At 52.7% G+C, this 21,659-nt stretch overlaps 2 protein-coding genes across 4 annotated transcripts in view; both read left to right on the top strand.

Moving 5' to 3' along the window:
* UQCC1 (ubiquinol-cytochrome c reductase complex assembly factor 1) overlaps nt 1–4,260 on the top strand; it is a 95,900-nt gene extending 91,640 nt beyond the window's left edge. For all 3 annotated transcript variants that reach the window (XM_028118799.2, XM_028118798.2, XM_028118800.2), the window contains one exon: nt 2,751–4,260. In XM_028118799.2, coding sequence (XP_027974600.1) covers nt 2,751–2,885 — 135 coding nt within the window. In that variant the 3' untranslated portion in view covers nt 2,886–4,260. The remainder of the gene's footprint in view (nt 1–2,750) is intronic.
* Nucleotides 4,261–14,825: 10,565 nt separating this feature from the next.
* On the top strand, nt 14,826–19,998 carry SACK1C (scaffolding CK1 anchoring protein C). Its single transcript, XM_028118501.2, has 4 exons — nt 14,826–15,338; nt 17,531–17,698; nt 17,914–18,038; nt 18,567–19,998. The coding sequence occupies exons 1-4, from the start codon at nt 14,826–14,828 to the stop codon at nt 19,996–19,998; spliced, it is 2,238 nt and encodes a 745-aa protein (XP_027974302.2).
* The last annotated feature ends 1,661 nt before the right edge of the window (nt 19,999–21,659 follow it).

Genomic DNA, 21,659 nt, shown 5'->3' with positions numbered 1-21,659 from the left:
ATGAGATGGAAGAAGAAGCACTGAGTAGTCTGCTCTCAAAAATTTTTAGGCATTCATTCACTACACATTTGATTACCTGTTATGTGCCCAGTGCTGTGTGAGACCACCGGCACACACAGTCCTGTAGGATATGGGTATGGGGTGCTGTGTAGTCGCCCACTCTAGCCCCCTCTGATCCCACTTTGAAGCTTCAAGATTCATGTTTCCTGCTCCTGATTTCTAGCAGAACTGGGCTCCAGGCAGCATTCCATGGGTGTCCCTCAAACCTCTCCCCACTGAGTGCTAGCCACAATCAAGTAGCGTCCTCCTACTTCATTCCCCACCCCCTCGTCCCCCAGGGCTCCCTGACACCAGAATTTCTAAGAGAAAACTCCAGAGTGGGGACTCTTAACTATATCGTTTTCCTTGAAACCATGGCAACTTCACTCCTTGATCTCTCTGCCCCCCTGATCTGTATTGATGGGAAACCCATATTCTATAGATGAGGGAGCTGAGTGGCAGAGAAGAGGAACATAGAGGCTTTTCCAGGGTCTCCCAGTGAGTCAGCCCGCACAGCTGGCCTACAACCCCACGCTGGTGATTCATGTAGCCACTAGAGAGGCCTTAGCTGCTCCAGACAGCTCATCAGCTCAGGCTGTCCCATGAGTCACACCTTTGCTTTGTGGGCCTGGCCCTGGAGCTGAAGGGGCCTCACCCCACAATTATTCTCTTATTCACCTGTGTCCACGGCCTTCAGGCCTTCAGCAGCCAGGCAGGGGAAGGCCAGGCCCTGGCTCTTGGGGAGAAGACAGGGCCGGCAGGAACAGCTTGCTGATTGCTGGCAAAACCACACAGTGGGGCTCTTCAGACCCAGAGGGTAGAGAACCCCAGAAGCCAGGACTTCTGTTTGACCATTCTTCAAATCTGCCAGAGCTGGGAGAAGGCACTGTGGCCAGAGGGCTCCACCCACAGAGAACTCTTGAGACTCACACTGTTGACTGGATTCACCGTCAGACACAAGTAGCAGTTGGCAAAGCAAATGCTGTGTTTTTTGAGAGACCAGCCTAACTTTTCCATCTGCCATGGTGGGCTTGTACCAGGGGCCACAACAAGGACATAGCTGGCACTTCTCCGAGGGCCCTAAAAGAAGGGACTGCACACCATTGCCCCTAGAAGAAATCCCATATTGTCCAATGAGAAGCAGGCAATAGGAAAACAGTGATGGGGCTCTTAGGGAAGTAGGGAGCTTTGATGGGACCCGGGCCTGTCAGCAACACTGAATACCTACTGTGCCAGGCACTCTGGTGAGAAAGCAGAGATTCATAGGACCCACACCTGCCCTCCAGCCAGCTCATGGTTTGGTGAGGAAGCCAGTCAGGCACAAGGCTGACCCTGGAATAAGTCAGTCTGTGATGATGCAGGTAGGAACAAAGTGCTTTGGAAGGCCAAAGAAAGGTGAAGACTGTGAGTGAGCAGATCAGGAAAGACCAGGAAGCCGGGCCCTCAACAGACTAGCCCTGCACCATGATCCCAGTTGGTCTGGTGGGTAGCCCAAGAGCCAGTCCGAGGTTATGTTGAGATTTTCAATGCAGAAGATGGGCAGAGAGGTTGCATTAGGCACAGAGATGGAGCTGTTGGAAAGCGGAATGTGTTTTAGGCACGGTAATGGGTCAGTCACTCTCCTTGAACTAAAAGACAGCGGGACGTGTGGAAACCTAGACCTGACGTATTTGGGAGAGATGGGCTGAGTTCCGGGGTCAGCAGCCTGGCGGTGAAACAACAGGAGCGAGGGCTTTGGGAGAGGGGGCCGGTCCGGCGACTGGGATGAGGCCTCCAGGCTCCTGCCGCCTTCTCCCACACGCCTTCTCACCCCGCCGTGCAGCTTTATTTCTCTGAATCCAGAGCTCTCTCCTGATGTGATCAGCTCTCCCCTTGAATGTGCCTGTCCACTTGAAAGCATTTCTCATTCTGCTGTTGTTACTAGCAGCAGCCTGGGGATCCTCCCAGACACCGCCTGTATCTCCTGAGACTCGGCCACTCATTAGATCGCCTGCCTCTTGCACAACTGCCCAACCTCGCCTCCCCTGCAGCCGCTCCCCGTTCTCCGTATTGTGGGTGTCCCTTCTCCGCTTGCTGTTCAGGGGGATAAGCTCCCCCAGCCGTCCCCCTGGGTGAAGCTAGACCCACTGGTCAGCACGGCGGCCTGCTAATTGTGGGGTCAGAGCTCACTAGAGGACAGTAGAGGCATACATATTTAAAATTTTAAGAAGTTCCCGTGACTACAGTGTACACGTGTTGTATCATTTAATCTCTTCATGAGCCCTGGGGGGGTACACATTCCCATCCCCTCTCTCAGACAAGGGAACTTGAACCTCAGAGAGGGAAACTGGCTCACCTTTAGTAACCTCACTACCCTGAATAGGCAGATAAAACACACACGCATCCCAAGGACGTGTCTCCCCTAGCACATCCTCCCTAGAAACTTCTTGCAGCCCAGAAAGTCAGGGCTTGTGTGTCTTGTCTATTCAGAGGTATGATGGGGAGTTCCCTAAAGCCTTCCCAATGAGCTTCCCTGGGAATTCGTTTCTCCCAACCCACTTTAATGAAATAATCTGGGAGATCAGAGACCTGCTGTCCTGGTAGCTGGGATGGTCAGACCGCCCCCCTTCCCCCAAGGCCCCTCCCTGTCCTCTCCGTTTGAAGGCTGTTTCCTTACGCCATCTTGTGTCTCTCCTGCCCTTGTCCTCTGTTTCCTGCTCGCCCTGTTGCAGATGCAGTACTTGGACTCCATGAATGGTGAGGATCTGCTTCTGACGGGGGAGGTGAGCTGGCGCCCTCTTGTGGAGAAGAATCCTCAGAGCATCCTGAAGCCCCATTCCCCAACTTACAACGACGAGGGTCTTTGATGGGGGCTGGTGTCTCTGAACAGCTGGCCCGCTGGCTTTGAGGAACTGCCAGGAGAGAGGTGCTTGTTTGGCCCGGAACCCTGCAGAAAGTGGCCTGAACTGACCTTTGAACGGCATCTGTCAAATACCTGGCCCCATTTGTGTTGATTATCCTCTTAGTATGCCCAGGAGTCTGATCTGGTGGGGTACAGTGCTGGGAGAACCCTTGGCTCTTCTGAGGTATCCTACCCCCCCGCCCCAGGAGAAGCCTGGAGCAAGAGCTCCCCAGCACACACTCCCCTGGTCCCCTCCAGGAACTGTGATTGACAGCTTTTCCCAAAGGCCGCAGAGGGATGGGGATAAGTCAGCAAGGGGACACTTCCACCAAGGGCCCACCGTGGCCAAGGGGCAGTTTGGAATGCTGCTGAGTCAAGACGGGTAACCACGCTCTGTCCTCCGGCTTTGAGCCATGGAGTTGAGTTGGCCATTAAAAGATACAGAGACTTATCTCTGCCATGGCTCGTCTTTATTCCAGGGTTTTTAGAAACCTACCTGAGATGGCAGTTGCCATAAGCTGAGGACCACCACCCAGCTCAGTTCGAGGCAGGGAGGGCGAGAGGGTCAGGAGGGTCTCTGTTGCTCCTTTTGTCTCTAGTTCACGGAGATGTCACTGTTCTGGCCAAGGCCTAGCCTGCCAGGCTCCATCCTCTGGGACCCAGAAGGCCTCTGATGGCCAAGGGGCTTGTCACATCCTGAGTCATTTGGAAAGAAGCCCCAAGAACATAGGTCCCATTGTCACGAGGGGAGGAACATGCCGTCTTTCCTCTGTTGACTCCCTTGATGTGAGATACTGGGGAGAAGAGAAAATTCTCTCTGGCTTCATTGTACTGTCCCAGGGCCGAGCCCCGTGCCCAGCTTCCTAGCCCCGTCCCAACTTCTGGAGTGTGCGCTGCAGAGCCAGCTCGGTCTGTGCACTTGAGGATCAGTCCCCTCCTTCCTGAGTGTGGGCCATCTCTTGGGGGATTTTCTTTACATGGAAGAAAGGGGGCGGGGAACCATAGTGCCCCTCCTTCCCCCATCAAACTTCCTTCATTTAACTTGCTATAAAATGAGTCATATAAAGAAATTCTATATGGGTGAGGTATATCCCACTTCTGTGAAAACATTACAAATCAGACCGCTTTCTCAGAGTTTATTTAAGATGCTTTTGTTGCAAGCGGAGTTCTAGAGTGAAGCCCCCTCTGTGTGTGTGAGATAGTAACACCTTGTAACTCATTACAGCTGGGCACTATTTACATAAACCAGAGCTGAGCCAGGCAGGAATTTGCTGATTAATTTATTTTTAATGGAGTGAAGTATACCATGCACCAAAATAAACTTTACTGTGTGTACCTAACTGCTCCTGGAATGGATGGAAAAATTAATGGAACAGATTTTGGCTCCCAACTCCACACATTAATTCATATATAAAAGTTATTTGAGCCTTAACCCATTTGCTGCCCCGGGCAGCTCCCCAGCCACAGACCCCAGCCCACAGCTCCAGGCCAGCTACTGGGCTTGTTTGAGAATCATGGAACTGTAGATTTAGAAGAAACTTCAGAGGTCACTTAATCCAGCCTGGGTCCAGAACTTGACTCCCCTTCTCAGCATCCCAGTTGGCCTCTGTCCATACAGACCGTTTATGAATACCTCCACCTGCAGAGCCAAGTCCTATCTCCATAAGCTGAGTAATTGTCAAACAGTGCAACTTGTAACACGGAGCTGCGTTTTAAAGAGCCGAATTGGATCTGTCAGGTCGGGGATGTCCCGAAGCCCTCACTTCCAGACTGTCAGCATCTTTCGCCCACTACACACCTCCTTCCCCTTCAAGATAAAATCCAGGCTCCTAGAGGCTGCAAGGCCCTTCTTAATTTGACCTGTGCTCGAATTCATTTCTTCTCTGAACAAACTGAACCGCTTGGGTGTTACCTGAAGAGATCATCCTGTAGGTTTCCTCTGCCTGGTATTCTTGCATCCCCTTTTGACTAGAGAAATCCCATGTGTGCCCACATACCCACCCCCCGTCCAGCCTTGTCTGCCCCAGCTGCAAACTATGGCTGACACACCCACCCTCCGTCCTGCACTGTGAGCTCCTTCAGAGTGGGCACTGTGTTTGGGTCAATCACCTTTGTTTTTCTAGTGCCCCAGGAGTGCCGGGCTCACAGTAGGCATCAGTATAAGCTTGGACAGATGAAAGAAGGAATGCATTAGATCATCAGTCATCAGTACAAGCCAACAAAAAAGTCCCCTTCTGGATCATTCTCTGACCTACAGTTCAGCTTATTTTAACTATTCAGTACAAAGTACTGGCCTTTGCGTAGGAACGGAAAGCTAAACGTTCGTTCTGTAGCTACATGTTTTTCTTTCTCTTTTTTTAAGTAATCTCTACACCAATGTGGGGCTCAAACTCAAAACCTCCAGACCAAGAGTCGCATGCTCCACTGATTGGGCCAGCCAGGTGTCCCTGTAGCTACACATATTTCTACTGTAAATTGTTATTACACAAAACAAGTGAGGGACATTTCTTGCCTTCAGGGAGATTGCTTTTTAGAAATACTTTTGTTATTTATTTATACTTCCAGAAAGGATTACAGCAAATTAAAAGACACAGTTACAGTAAAACTGCAAAATGATTAGAACAAAGTTTAAAAGATAAGATGCAAGTATTGGGAGGTGGGAAAGGGAAATAATCACGTCAGAAAACCTGTACTGCTAATAACTAATTTTCATGGGAATTTTTTGGTAATTTATAGTTTTAACACATTGTCTCAGTGGTCCTGTAAAATAGGTACCCTCATCCTTCTTCCCCCCTTTCCACAGGTGAGGGGACTAACTAAGGCTTAGGTTATCCAGCCACAGGAAGAAGGGGCCCAGTGTGCCCCAGTCCTCATCTTCCAACCCCAGGGCCCTTGCTCTCTCCCCATCCCACACTGCCCCCCACAGGTCAGCGAGGAAATCTGCAACTGAGTATAAAACCTTGCTCCGAGCTTCCCCGGGAGCCAAAGGCAGAAATGGGAGTCAAGGTTCTAAGAGTTGTCACATAAAAGGAAGTATACTTATTCGTCAGAAGAAATGTTTCAGGGAAGAATGTATTATAGGGATTTTAAATGAGAAACACCAAACAGTGCAGTGAATAGTACCTCTAAGATTTCGGTTTTGCCTGTAAGTTTGAGAACCATAAATAATTGCTGTTTCTTACATCAAGTTGAGATTACAGCCAAGGCCCCAGTTCAGCCAGTATTTTTTGCATTTCTGTTCTGTGTCAGACACTGCTTGGTATTTTCACTTGTTTTCTATTTTAACCTTCAGTGATAAATCTGTGCCGTAAGTTTTATTAAGCTCCTGTTACCATTGAGGGAAACTACATGAAGTTCAGCGGGGCCCAAATTGACTCTGGGTGCAGAACTCAGGTGGTTCTGAGACCCAAGTCCAATGCGTTTAGTTTCAGAGAAGGAGGACTGGATGGGGAAAGGGACCGATGTGCTACAGTTAAAAAGTAAAAGGAAGCCTTCAGTGATATTCCAGCCACGTGGGCTTGTGTGGACACATTCTCATACTAACAGGGAAAAATCAGAACAAGGGGGTTAGACCTCAGAAAAGCCCTGAAGGGAGTCGAGACATAAAGGATGGGCAAGGTTTTAGGTAGGTGGCAAGAAAAACAGGAAGTGGGGAGCTGCCTAGGGGAAGGCACGGAATAGGAAGCTTCTTCAGGCTCAAGTGGACCAGCTCAGTGGTTGGCTAAGGGCAGAAAAGGTTGCAGAGAGCCGGGTGGGGCCACGAGTGGGGGCAGCCTGGATAACGCTGCACCTGGCAGGCATTCTGGGTAAGGACTGTGACCTGCTGGGAGTGAAGATGTACATCGGTGTGCAAGGTAGATCGGCTTAGTCAGGAACCAGCCATCTAGGCTTGGGGGCCTGGCGGGTGATTGTAGGAATTCAGAGGGAAGCTCAAACCGAAGAGACATTTCAGAGAAATCATGGGGCCTTGCTAACTCCCTGCACATGGAGCCTGAAGAAAGCCGTCTAGAGCTCTCCTGGGAACCAGGAGAGGGCAATGTCAGGCAGAAGAGGGAAGCTCGAAAAGAAGAATCCCCTGTACTGTGTTTCTCCAAGTGCCAATTACATTTTCCTACAGGATAGGCCAGGCAGGGATTATTGCCCCCACCATGCAATAGGGGAACAGGTCCGCTAGGGAGAAGCCACGAACTGGCGCAAGGTAACGCTGTAGAAAAGCGTAACAGTCTCCTGTCTTTTGAGACCTACTCCATTGCTTTTGGTTTATGTTGTTTGTATCTGTATGGGAGCCAGTCAGTGGAAGGTGCCCCAGGGAGGGCAAGAGAGGGGCTGGACTTCAGGTGATGATGAGGATGGAGGGGCTAAGGACTTTGGCCTTGTCTTGCATGTAGAAGGGGGCACTTGAAACCATGAAAATGGGTGAGTTCCCAGAGGTGAAACGTAGAGGGCTGACCAGGGACTGGGGTGGGTGTGGGAGAAGACATTCCGGGTTGGGGTGGAGCGGGGTGGCAGGGTGGGACGGGTGGGGAGGAGTAGGAAGAGCAGGAACCAGCATAGGAAGTAGAGGCTGGAGTAGAAGTCAGGGGAGAGGAAGCTTCCAGAAGGAGGAGGTTCTTAATGCTGCATGCTGCAGAGTCGGAGCCAGGGAGGAAGTGAACACAGCTTAAGGGCTTCAGACTATTCCAGGGACAAGATTTTTGAGCGAATACAAAAATTGCAAAGGGTTAAGAAGGCAGGGTATGGCAGCAGCTGTGGTATCTTGGTAGGTGCCTAGCTGAAAAGAAATGGAGAAAAATTGGGCAGGAGTTAGGAGAATAGGGTAAGAACCAAGGTGTTTGCAGCACAGAAGAAAGCTGAAGAGGTGCATGGGGGTGAGGAGGAGCTGGATTCAATGTAAAGCACTCAGTGGACTAGGAGACTTCCCGTCAATGTTAGGAATTATTAGATCCCTCTTGAAGTGGGAGCTGAGACCAGAGATTGGAGCCAGATGGGGACACGGGATTTCTGAGGTGAGGGCTGAGAGGGGAGAGGCCAACCCATGCTGGTCTCGATGCCCAGGGAACCTAGAATTATCGGCCGTTGGGGTGAAGGGGAAAGGAAGGGGGATCCTGCAGGTCTGTGGGCAGAGAATGAGACAGTCCCAAAGTGTTTGAACTTTTCCCTTGGGAGCAGTCCTCCCGTACCTGTTGCCCTGGTTCTGCCCACTTCTAGCCTTCCCACAGCATCCCCACTATGCCTTGCCCACCCCCACCACTGGGTTTGGCCTTAGGGAGGGCTAAGCCAGACCCCAGGCCCCTGGCCATGATCCTCTGCCCACTCACCCCTGCCCCAGTGTTAACACCCCTCACAAATCATCTGTGGCTTCCAGGAGACTTCCCTTGAGCCATGCTGGTGAGCCCAGGACCTGACATTACAGGTCAGTACTTGAAGACGCCTTACTGAGAGGAGAAAAGGTCCTAGAGATCCTGCCTGGAGGATTCTCAGGAAGGGAGTCTTCAAGTACTGACCTGTAATGTCAAAAAGTGATGGGGGAAAAAAAGGTGATGGAATATATGAGTGCTAGAAGAGACTCGGAGACCTCCAGCCCAGGCTTTACGTTACACATGGGAGGCTATGGTCCTGAGAGGCTCATTCAAGGTTTCACAGGTGTGAACCAGAGCCATAGGCCTGTGCTGGCCCGTTTCTTCCCTAATTTTATCTCTCCCTGTGGCCAGAAATGGCTCCTTCACCTCCCAGTCACCATCTGAGAAAAAGCCTGCTGCAGGGCTGTACGCTAGTTGGGGATGGGGAGGTGGAGACATGGTTCCTCTAAAGTTCTAGAATGGGTCATGAGTGCTAAACCTCAAAACACTGGCTTATACCTTGGCTTAACCTGTGGCTTATAATTATTTATGAGTCTGCCTTCCCCACTAAACTGTGAGTTCCTCCAGGGCAGAGACCAAGCCTTACTCATCTTTGGGACCATGGTGCTGGCCTAAAGGAGGCATTAAATACATGTTGGATGAACTGGATGGACAGAGGGAGAGGAGAAGAGAGGTTGGGATAGGATGGGGAGCGTGAGGAAGCTGGGCCAGTAATGTTGGGGCCTTAAGAGATCATTAGATAATATCCCCTCCCAAGTTCAAAATGAATTGAGAAATAAGACATAAGAGACAGACAGACGTGAAAACTGTTTTTTTACCAATATTTCTGACAAAGCTGATTGAAGAGTGTAGTTTTCGCTCTCTGGCCAAATGTGCTTGTTCATAACCTCCTAAAACTTGGGGCACCTGCGTGGCTCAGTTGGCTGATCGTCCAACTCTTGATTTCAGCTCAGGTCATGACCTCAGGTTGTGGGATTGAGCCCCCATGTCAGGCTCATGCTCAGCGGGGAGTCTGCTTCTCTCCTTCTTCCCCTCCCCTGGCTCTTGTGCACATGCTCTCTCTTTCTCTAAAATGAATAAATAAATATATTTTTTAAAGATTTTATTTATTTGACAGAGAGAGCGAACACAAGCAGGGGGAGCGGCAGGCAGAGGGAGAAGCAGGCTTCCCATTGAGCAGGGAGTCCGATGGGCTCGATCCCAGGACCTGAGCTGAAGGCAGATGCTTACCCTGACCTGAGCCACCCAGGGGTCCCTAAATCTTTAAGAAAAGAAAATAACCTCCTCAAACTAACCATGCTCACCTCCACCCTCCCCCCCCAAAAAAGAGCAGACCTCTCCCTCCCCACGACAGGGGCAGAACTTCCTCTGGAAGTTTACCATGTAGATCAATGAGGAATATGCTTTTTTTTTTTTTTTTAAGATTTTATTTATTTACTTGAGAGAGAGGGTACATGAGAGGGGGGAGGGCCAGGGCCAGATGGAGAAGCAGACTCCATCGGGCAGGGAGCCCGATGCGGGACTCGATCCAGGGACTCCAGGATCATGACCTGAGCCGAAGGCAGTCGCTTAACCAACTGAGCCACCCAGGCGCCCAGGAAGATGCTATCTTTGCCTACAACAGAACTAAAAGGGGTGGGGGGGCGCCGAAAGATTCAGCCCAGCTCCTTCTAAGCCACCAGTCAGACAAGCCTCCTCCCTTGGAGAGGAAGGGTGAGTGAAGAGAAAAGAGGGGGCTGTCCTCTCACACCTCCCCCTCCGGGAAAGTAGAGTGGGAATTCCCTCCCTGTATGGAAATGCCAGTGAGGGCAAGTCTGTCTCCCCCGCCATCGGATGGGATGAGGTGGATGAATGGGTAGAGGGGGGTTGAGGAAAGGGAGACTCCATCATCCCAGTGTGTGCAGGCTAGACCCCGGGCACAGCCACCCTTCCAAGATAGAATGCCCAGATTCTCATTCCTGTGATCTGCCTGCCAGAATGCTCATCTGTGTGTGGAGAGTGAGGAGAGGACCTTGCCTCCTATGAGCTGGACTAAGAGGCCAAATCTCAGAGCCACACTCCACTGACACAGCTAGAAGGCCATGTTCACATTCAGAGCCAGCCTTTGGCCTAGAAGGGGTGGAGACTGATGAGGGGAGTTCCTCTGGTTGCTGCTTCATTTGTCTTCAGACCTCCACCAAGCCCCCTGCCCTTTCACAGCCTGAGAAAGCTCTAGAATCTAGCATGTACTGAACTCCTCCTCCTCTCAGGCACTTGCCATAGAATAACCCATTTATTCCTCCCAAAAACCTGGTGAAGGAGGTGCTGTTGGTCCCATTTTACAGATTAAGCCACTGTGACTCAGAGTTGTGATTGTTCAATTTACCCATTAAATGCCAGAGCTGGTGGGGCCTCCTGAAGGCCTGTGTGGTGCTCAAGAACACAGAACCACACCCATCTGGGTTGTTTCTGGGAGTCTGGTGCTTCGGGCCACTCTCCGCTTGGGGGGCTGCTTCGTAAATTATCCTAAAACACAGCTCTAGGAATCTTGCCAACCTTGCGCCACTGTCCGTACAGAGAACCGGCAACTTAGCAAGGCCCGCTTCCAAGGGTGGCTCCCGATGGCCTTTCCCACAGCTCTTCCCCTGTGCCACAGCCCCCATCTTCCTTTGCAGCCATGCCCTCGCCCCTCGTGTCCTCCTGCTTGTCATTCTGCACATCTTCAAGTCTTTCTCATCCTTTAATATCCAGCGCGGGGAGCCCTCACCGCGTGTTCCTGTGTCTCTAGCTCGCATGTCACTTCATCTTGATTCAAGGGATCTGGGCACACCCTGGCTCTTCTACTATCCCTGGCTGCTCGTCCCAGGAATATTGGCCCCCCGACCCAGCAGTGTCGACATTGGAACAGCCTGCAACTGAGGCGCTTACAGCTCCCCCTCTCCTCCTACCAGCCCCACATGACAATCACCTGTCCAGGCGCCACATGGCTTACAAGAGACAAAAGACAGGGCTAAATGGCCCCCAGGATGGCAGAATGATGCCAGGCAGGCGCCTGACACATCTCCTGGACATGACAATATTTTTTGTCCTTTTAATAACAGTTATTAAGGGGCCTGTGCCAACACACTGCAGCCAGGGGCTGGGCTTTGCTGTCTGTAGGCTCCTATCGTGCTGGGTCTCCACCCCGAGGCCCAGCCCCAAGGCCAGGATACACCTGTCTCCCCTCCCATTGCCCTTTACCCATTCAGCCCAGAGGAAGGGCAGCCAGTCTTGCCACCTGGGGAATTTGATTTGATTTACACGCTTCCATGATCAGGATGTCAGGGACACCTTGGGGCCCTTTTCACTTCAATTCAGTCTGCCCATCCCTGCCTCTCTCAGTTGAGCTCCCTGTGCACACACCCAGTACTGCACTCCAGAGTTAGGGTCAAAGACCCATGCTGCTGCCCAGACACTCATGCACACAAATAGATCTGCACCAAAACATGCACACAAGGATACATACACACATGCGTACACAGGTAAACACACACTGACATATGACTATTTAAAGACAGCCAAGCAGACATACAAACATCACAGATGGTATGTACATGTACATACATGCACAGGTACGGTTATTCATGGGCATGTGTATGAGTTGAGCCATATGAAATTATCAATATTCAGTGTTTTCTTGTTTGTTTGTTTGTTATTACAAAAATAGAATCTAGGGATGCCTGGCTGGCTCAGTCGGAAGAACATGCGACTCCTGACCTCAGGGTTGTGAGTTAAAGTCCCACACTGGGTGTAGAGCTTACTTAAAAAAAAAGAGGGGGGGTGCCTGGGTGGCTCAGTCAGTTAAGTGTCTGCCTTCGGCTCAGGTCGTGATCTCAGGGTCCTGGGATCGAGCCCCATGTCCCATGTCAGGCTCCCTGCTCAGTGGGGAGTCTGCTTGTCCCTCTCTCTCTCTGTCCCTTCCCCTCACTCGTGCTCTCTCTCAAATAAATAAAGTCTTTAAAAAAGAGAGAGAGAGAGAATCTAATACAAATGTGGGCATGGAAGGAAGTATACAAAAATCTAGAGCCAAATTTGTACACCCACATTTAAGCAGCATTATTCACAATAGCCAAAAGGTGGAAACAACCCAAGTGTCCATCAGTGGAGGAATGGATAAACAGTGTGGTATATACACACAATGGAATATTATTCAGCATTAAAAAAGAAGGAAATTCTGACTTCTGCTCCAACATGGGTGAACCTGGAGGACCTTATGCTAAGTGAAATATGCCAGTCACAAAAAGACGAATACTGTTTGATTCCACTTAGATGAGATGCTTAGAGTGGTCCTATTTATAGAGTCAGAAAGTAGAGTGGTAGTTACCAGAGGTTGGGGGAGAGGAGGGAATGGGGAGTTGGTGTTTAATTAAGGGTACAGAGTTTTGACTGGGGAAGATGAAAAAATTCTGGAGGTGGATGGTGGTGATGGTTGCACAACAATATGAATCTACTGAATGCTACTGAACTGTATACTTAAAAATAGTTAAGATGGTAAACTTTATGTTATATGTATCTTGCCACAATTAAAAATAATTTTTAAAAAGATAGCCAAAAATATGTATCATCAGATAGATGGTGTAAACACTGAGCGATAAACACAGGAACTCAGCAACACAGAAACGGGCTGCCTCCCCTCCCAGCAGCACTTCTCCAACCCAGATAAGGCCCTGGTTCTCCCCCTAAACAAATCTGGAGATAAGGCCCTAATGAAGGCCCTGCCTCCTTGGATACCCCCACAGCTCATTACCCTCCCACGGTCTGGCTCTGCTTACTCAACCTCCTGCCCCTCACGCAGCCTCCCCTCCCCTAGGGAAGGGCCTCCTTAGAGCACCTGGTGCTCCAATTTCTGCCCCTGCCCCCAGAATGTGATGGAATGGCCCAGCATTTCACCTCCTGGCCTTACCCTGACCCCTGGGCTCCTCCCTTCTAGGTTCCTCAAAGACAAAGCTCCAGCCCCATTCCTCTTTGGTCCCAGGGCCCAGCTCGACATGGGAACCCCTAAATCCCTCTGCCCCCTGCCATGAATGTGTTAGGCCCTGTGTGAAACTGTGGACAGAGGACCTGTGTCTGGTCTGAACATGATCACAGACCAGATAAAGCAAATGCAATCAGTTATACAAGGTTGTGAGACACGGTGTTCAGTCTCTTGCTCTCCAGGCCATCCTCATCAGAGTTCGTTCCTCCTTAGAAGGGGGACACCTCAAGCTGGTACTGTGCACTGTGGTGACCACGTCTGCCTGGCCTGTCTCCCTAACTGCCATCTGCTGAACCCCTCTTCTCCAGAGCCTCTTACTCATGCTACTGAGGACTCTGGGATTCTGGCCTTTGTTGGGGGGCAGAGAACAGAAACCTGCCTGCTCTGTTCGCCTCCTGACCTCGAAGGTGCCCCCCATCCTCTGAAAACTTTCTTCCTCCCCTGAGTTGGGGAGGAAGGCTGTGGTGTGGCCCACACCAGGTCAAGAGCATCCCTGGAGTGGAAGGTGTTGGAAACATAGCCATCTGGAAACAGCATTTCTCAGGTGTGGGCCTGGGCGCACTGCCCCCAGCGGCGCCGGGATGCGTATAAAAAGCAAGCTCCAGAAACTTACTCAGACTTTCTGGATTTGAATCTCAGATGGGTGGAGCCTGGGGATCTGCCTTGTAACAATTCCCAGCTATTTCCAGGGCCTAGTGTGAAAGTCACTGCTCTAGATCCTTGGAGGATGGGCTCAGAACCAGAGTGGGGGTTGGACAGGGGACTGCGAGTGTCACAGTTATGGAGGTAGAGCCATTATGGGAGCAGAGAGTCCCGGATGGGGGACAGACAGGTGTTGATGTTGACAGTTCTGTGTGACATTCTGTTCGGTTCTTATTTAGGGCCTGTGTGCAGGTGTGTCAAGGCTTGGGTTATCCACCATGCTTTGGGGTTATGGCTAGTCTCTGAATTAGCATTTAGGCCTGTTTACATGAGTTTGATCAAAATGTGTGGTCTGCATATGTCAGCCTATACTCTGTGTGTCAACCTGTCTGCTTGTGTGTTCACGCCTTTATCTCCATGTCTTGAGTCATTTATCCACCCTGGTGTGTATATGCGTGTGTGTGTGTGTGTGTGTGTGTGCACGTGTGTACGTGTGTGTCCCTGAGCAGGCCTGAGTCCCTCTGGACCATAATCCAACCTCCCTGGGGGCCCTGGAAGGTCAGGGTTTGGAGGAAACTTGCTAGGAGCCTGGTGGGGATGGGGCAGATGATGCTGGGTGGGGCCAGGGTGGGGGTGGGCAGAAGTGTGTGCTAAGGGCCTGGCACCGCCATTTCCCTGGGTGAGCGAGTCTCAACAGCAGGTAGACAGGTGAGGCTGATCTGACAAGTTCTAGAGGCCGGGGGCAATGGGGCGGAGCATGGCTCTGACTTAGGGTGGCAACAGGTTGGGGGCCCTGGCACACAGAGGGCGGGCGGGCAGGCAGTGGTTCTCTTGGTTGAGAGCAAGGGTGCAGCCCCAGGGTGCAGGCCATGGAGCCTGCTGGAGGCTGAGGGCAGCCAGGCGGGCAGGCATGTTTGGAAGCCTAGGGCCTGGGGACTTGGGAGCCCAGGGCATGGCGGGACCCCTGCGGGGCCGGGTGGAGGAGCTGAAGCGGCCGTGGTGGCGGGAGGCCTCACCGCTGGTGCTCCAGCACAGTGAGGCTGCCCGGCTGGCAGCCGACGCCCTCCTGGAGCGGGGCGAAGCTGCCTACCTGCGGGTCATCTCCGAGGAGCGGGAGCTGCCCTTCCTGAGTGCCCTGGACATGGACTACATGACCAGCCATGTGCATGGGGGCCCTGAGCTCAGCGAGGCCCAGGGGCCAGAAGCTTCAGGGCCTGACCGCCTCAGCCTACTCTCTGAAGTCACCTCGGGCACTTACTTCCCCATGGCCTCCGACATAGATCCCCCGGACCTGGACTTGGGCTGGCCTGAGGTTCCACAGGCCACGGGCTTCAGCCCCACCCAGGCTGTGGTCCACTTCCAGCGGGACAAGGCCAAGAACATCAAGGACCTTCTGCGTTTTCTCTTCAGCCAGGCCCGCACGGTAAGGGCCTTATCTTTTCAGACATTCATTTCACAGATGTGGAAACTGAGGCCCAGGGAGGGAAAGGGACCAACCCAAGACCATACAGCAGCTTAGGGGCAGCACTGGGACTAGAACCTCTGCTCTAGAGGGTAGACATGTGTTTTTTTTACCTTGGTAACCCCTTGGCACTCAAGAACATTAGTCCACAAACATTCTGGAAATGGATACAAAATTGTGCATATTGCAGGAGGGATCCTCTGCATCTTTCTTGGGAGAGGGTCCATGGCCTTCATCAGATTCTCAAAAAGGTTTTTGATCCCAAACTAAGAATTCTAACCTTGGTGAACATTTGAGTCACTGCCTTGACCTATAGAGGAGGAAACTGAGGCCAGAGAGGGGCTGGAACTTGCTCAGGGAGGTCCAGTCAGTTGGTGAAATAGAGTTCAGGGGGAGAGAAAGGGGTCCTGACTCAGGCCCTGGGCCCAGGCTCGACCCTGCCTCCTGGTGCATATCCCCAGCTGCATCTCACCCTTCACCCACTGCATCTCCAGCTGGGCCTGAAGCAGGGAAGGGTCACTGGTACCTGGGCCTCAGCATGGCATTGGAGGGCTGGGCTTTCAGTTTTGCACCAAAAGGGAAGAGGAATGGAGGCTTCTGGGCTCAGGGATGGGGAGCAGGGGCTCGGGAGAAAGAGAAGCAGAAGAGCTTCTGCTTCTTCTGTATAGGTGGTTGGTACCTGGGAAGTCTCCAGCCACAGACTAACATAGCTTCACTCCTGAGCTCTGATCTCTGACTCAGGAGGCAGGGGAATGGATCAGATGACCCCAGGAAGGGTTTGAGGTGAGTTAGACTCTGTCTTTGTCTGGGGGAGTGGCCCAGAAGGTGCCTGCTGCAGAGATTAGGAGCCAGCATGCTGGGATCTCACGGATACCTCCAGAGCCTCCCTAGCAAACCTGTCTGTGCCCCAGGCGGGGGAGGGCCAGGCCTGATTGGCACTGGGAATGGGGTTATTAGTAAGGTGGCTTTGCTGCCGTCACTCCTGCCCCTTTGATCTTCCCTGCCTGGCCTTCTTCCCCCCACCTCTGGCTAGGCCTGTGCCGAAGAGGCATCCTCCAGCACTTTGCCTCCTTACCCCCATCTAGACCCCCCCACCCCCACCCTCTGGGCCAGGAGCCATGCTTCTACTCTGGGCTGCCACTGACTCTCAGAGTGACCTTGGGAAGTGCTTCCTTTTCCTGTGGGCCATGTCCTTGTTTGCTGAGCAGGCAGGAGGAAGGGAACATTTCTTGAGTGCCTGTCATGTGTGGAGTATTTTCACATCTAAGCCCCAGAACTATGACATATAGCTATCATTGTCCCCATTTAACAGATGAGGAGATTGAGGCCTGCAGAGGTAAAGCAACTCGCCCAAGGCTGCATCACTAGGAAGTAGCAGAGTGCAGATTCGAACCCCATTCTGTCTGGTTCTAACACTGGGGCGCTTTGCCTTGCACCTCTTGCCTCTCAGCCTGGACGACGAGACCTGGTCTCCCAGCACATATACGCAATGGGAAGAAGGGGCAGCTGGGGACTTGATGGTGCAAGGGGTTTTTCAGGGCTTCTCTGAGGCAGTCCATTGGAGGAGGAGAAAACACGCCCCAGCCCCACAACTGAGCAGAAAACTTGGTCCCCCCTAGCGTGAGGAAATTGAGGGAGTCCGTGGGTAAAGGATACCATGCCAGACCTGTGCAGCTTCACAGGGAAACTGAGGCAGGTCTGGCAAAGGGCTTGAGGATCCCCATAACCATGGCTTGCAGCTCTAATTCTTGAGGAGGGAACCTCCAACAGAGCTAGGCCTGGAGCTAGTGGGAGAGTGTGAGGGCCTGCACTGGGAATCGGGGTCTGGGTTCTGCTTCTGACTCCCCTGCTGTGGGCCTCAGTTTCCCCACAGTTATCTTTGAGAAGCTCATGACAGATGAACACTCTATCCTCAAAAATATGCACACAGAAACTTTCAAACATATTCTGGGCATTCAAGACAGAGGAACCTCCCTGTGTCTAAGTGAAGAACTCTTGAGCTAGGTTGTTGCTAAAGGCCCTTCCAGTCCAGATGTTCTCCCAGGCTCCAGCCTCCCGATATTAAGCCCAGTTCTCTTTTCCTGGGACCCCCGCTCCTAGCCCTGGGCTGGGCAATGTTCTGGGCAGGGCTGAGATTACCCTACATCCCCCAGGTGGTGGCTGTGGTGATGGATGTATTCACTGACATGGAGCTTCTGTGTGACCTCATGGAGGCCTCGAGCCGGCGTGGTGTCCCCGTCTACCTGCTTCTGGCTCAGGAGCACCTCAGGCACTTCCTGGAGATGTGCTACAAGATGGACCTCAATGGGGGGCACCTGCCGGTCAGTGGGGGACAGGGGCAGTAACCAGGGGGTGGAGCAGGGAGTTGGGGAGGGCAGAAGAGTCAGTGGGGTGGTCAGTAAGCATTGGGGGTCCAGGGGAGTGGGCGACTGAGTTCTCTTAGGTGTTTAAGGTTAAAGACTGCATGGGATTTGGATAGGGCTTCAGCCCCATTCTCTCAAGATCACCACCCAACCCCCCTCCATCCTTGGCCCAGAATATGCGTGTGCGGAGCACGTGTGGGGACACATACTGCAGCAAGGCAGGCCGTCGGTTCACGGGGCAGGCCCTGGAGAAGTTTGTTGTCATCGACTGCGAACAGGTGGTGGCAGGCAGCTACAGGTGAGCGTGTGGCACAGGGCAGAAAGGGGCCAGGGGCTGTGCCACCGGCTGGGGGTGAGGGCACCAGGGATCTGGCAGCTTGAACTGGCCTCCCTCCATCCAGCCCTTCCAGCGTGGACTGAGCAGCTACCACGAGCCGGGCATTGTGCAGGGTGCCAGGGATGGTGTGGGGAGCAAGACAGCCCCAGGCTGGGCCCTGGAGGAGCTCATTCTGTGGAAGGATTGCTTGAATGCCTTTGGCATAGAAAATGACTGTTGTTCCTCAGAACTGGAGACTTCAGGGAATCTTGCCCCCAGTCCATTTTACAGATGGGTGAGTTGAGGCCCTGAGATGGGAAACCATGGGCCCAAGTCCTCTAAGCTGAGCTTGGATTAGCACAGACTCTGAAGTCAGAGCTCTGCACCCCTCCCCCCTCATTTGGGTCCTCAAGGTGGTGGAGTTGTCTTGATATGCCCCCCTGATTTTGACCCCTGCCTAGCCCCAGGCTCCTGCACTTTGCCTTCTGACCCTGACCTTCTGCCCCCCAGTTTCACCTGGCTCTGCAGCCAGGCCCACACTAGCATGGTGCTGCAGCTGAGAGGCCGCATCGTGGAAGACTTTGACCGGGAGTTCCGGTGTCTGTATGCCGAGTCTCGGCCTGTGGAGGGCTTCTGCGGTGGCGAGGATCCCGTATCTCCTAGGGCACTGTGTCCTCCCCCAGCAGCCCTGGGCTTCGGGCCCGGTGTGCCAAGCCCCACATCCTCCTCACCCTCCAGCACCAGCTTCAGCAGCATCAAACGCTCACCTCTAATGGGCCACTCCTCTTACCTCACTCCACAGGGAGGTGGTGGCTGCAGTGACATGGGTATGGGGTCCTCAGCCCTTGGCCCTGCCCGCCGCGAGGCCAGTGGCCAGCCCTCTCCGCAGCGCCAGCTGTCAGACCCGAACCATGCCTCCCTGCTAGGGCCCTACAGGTCCAATCTAGGCAAGCTGGGCGCGTCCCCATGGTCCCAGTCCTCTCCTGCCCTCAATCACAATGGTGTCAGCCCCCTGTCCCTAGCAGTGGGGTCGCCTCTGCTTGCTCTCCAACGCCCCCTCCTCCCCTCCGCCAATGCTGTAGCCCTGTCCCGGCTCCCAGAGAATGGGCTCCTGGGAAGCCAGGAGTGTAGCCCCCAACGAAGTCGCTGGGTACCTGGCACAGCCCTGGAGACAGTGGAGGAGAAGAAGGTGTCTCTGAGTCAGAGCCATAGCCAGTTGGATCTCCTTGTCCCCTTCCCCAGAGCCAGAGAAGCTGGAGGCCCTGATTCTGGGGTTAGCCCCAACTCGGGCTCCCTCTGGCCTGGAGAGCAGGCTCCAGAGGGCAGGAAGTTGTCCCCAAACCAGAGATACAACCAGCTGGATCTCCTGCCCCAGACCCCGGGTGCTGGAGGTACCCCCGAGTCAGGTTCCCCCAGACCTGGCAATCGAACCCCAGAGGACAAGAGGCTGTCCTCAAACCACAGCCAACTGGACCTCCTGGTACAACACCCTAAGGCTGGGGGCTCCAGAGTGCCCCCTGAAGCCAGCTCCTCAGCCAGGGCTGGCAAACAGCGTCAAGATGAGCGACGACGGACCCTGGGCCATAGCCAGCTGGACCTCATCACAAAGTTTGGCCCATTCCGGGGTGAGGGGCCTGGGCCCAATGGTCTCCCCAGACCAAGCCCTGCTCGAAAGGCTGGAGTGGGCTCAGGGGATGAGAAGCGGCTGACCCTGGGCCACAGCAAGCTGGACCTCATCACCAAGTATCATCAATTGCAGGGTGCCAGGCAAGGACCTGAGCCTGGCCTTCCTGGGGGCCCCACAGGGGGACATCACAATGGCAGTAACAATGGCCTGTTTGGGGATGAGAAGCGGCTGACCCTGGGCCACAGCAAACTGGACCTCATCACTAAGTACAACAAGTCCAAGTTCAAGCTGCTCCGAAGCCGCTTTGAGTCTTAGTCCTATTCCCAGCAGCGACGTGTCCCTCTTCCATCTACTTAGACTCTAGATTTACCTAGTTTCCAGGCTCTGGGGTACTCCAGCAGGGGCTGCATGGGGAGCAGAGGGTGTCCAGAAGTCCAGGTTAGACACTCGCTGTGCTCAGGATTGTTTATGCACACACACACACACACACACACACACACAGAAATGGAACCCACAGTACCTGCCATTTGCCAATGTGCTGTGCATTTCACACTGGTTAATTCTCATCCTTCATCCTCACAATATCCTACAAGATAGACCTCTAGTAGGTATACATTTCTAAGGTCATAGATATTATCTTCCCTATTTTATGAATGTGGAAGCTGAGGCCCAGAGTTTCATGGCTTGCTTGGAATCAGATCCAAGTCAATGGGAGAGCTAGGGCCCAAACCCATGTCTCTGACTCTTATGATTGTGTTTTTGCACAGGGTACACTATTATCAACAGTTCACATGTCCCCATGCACACAAAATATGCACATCACAGAGATGCCCCAAATGCCTACACAATACACCAACAGGGTTCACATCCACAAACTGCTCACCCATAGACACACAGTAAGTACACAAAGGTCCATGTGATAAACCCAAACACCCAGAATTCTAGTTATAGGTACTCAATAAATGTTATATGGCTAAATGAATGGCTACACAAAATATATGCATTCAGTACACACTGTAGACCCATCAGGATCCACAGATGATAAATATGCATACACACACACACACACACACACACACACAGCCATGCACACACAAACCAGTATCTTCTTTGACCTAAGCTGTGTACCTGGCCCTGTACTGAGCATACCATAAGGCTCACAAGTGAATCAGACTCAGTCCCTGGGAGACAAGGAATAAATGCATAAACTATTGGTGGACAAGACAGAACTATATCTAACTAAAGGCTAATCAGTGACAGGACGATGGAGAAGGAAGGACAGAGAGTGGTGGTGATGGTGGAGTGGTGAGCAGTTTCAAAGGAGGCAGCCTTCGAGCCAGGCATTGAAGGATGGGGAGGATTGGACAGATGGAGGAAAGAGGAATTTCTGGTAGAAGGAAACAGATGAAGAGAGGCCAGGGAGAGGACTGGAGGAGTGCGTCTGAGATGAGCTGGGAGGATGTAAAAGGCATGGATACTCAGACTCTGATGCACGCATGCATGCACACACATCATTTTGCTGAGTGTCCCTGGAAGCACAGGCTTTGACAGGTTCTACGACCTTTTCCGGACCTCACCACCTGCCTGAGAGAGTTGTCACGATACAAATCAATAAAGGCAGACATGCTATGACTCAGTAGCAGCCTGGTGTATTCTGAGAAAGGCGGGGTTATGGAAATGCACGTTGAGGGCTGGGAAAGGGCACCATTCAGTCCAATTATGGAGGGCTCCCTGAGGGAGAGTGGATGGCAGCAGAAGGGCTGGGGCCGGGCCGGGGGTGGGGGTAGGACAGGGGCTCCAAGCCCCCTTTACCCTCATTGTGACATTCTTAGAGGCCCTGGGGTTTTTGTGGATTCTACAAAATGTAGATCAAGTTCCTCTCATCCATGAGATCAGGTCCCTTGACTGCCACCATTTATCTCGGGGGCAGAAAGTGGCTGCTGACTGAGTGATCAAGCACATGTAAGGGGCACACA

The sequence above is a fragment of the Eumetopias jubatus genome, unplaced genomic scaffold (assembly GCF_037043125.1).
Source record: "Eumetopias jubatus isolate StellerSeaLion01/CBP00866 unplaced genomic scaffold, mEumJub1_p1.0 scaffold_9, whole genome shotgun sequence".
Classification (NCBI taxonomy): Eukaryota; Metazoa; Chordata; class Mammalia; order Carnivora; family Otariidae; genus Eumetopias; species Eumetopias jubatus.
Note: the sequence above shows the minus strand (reverse complement) of the source record. Positions and strands in the feature narration are given on the sequence as shown.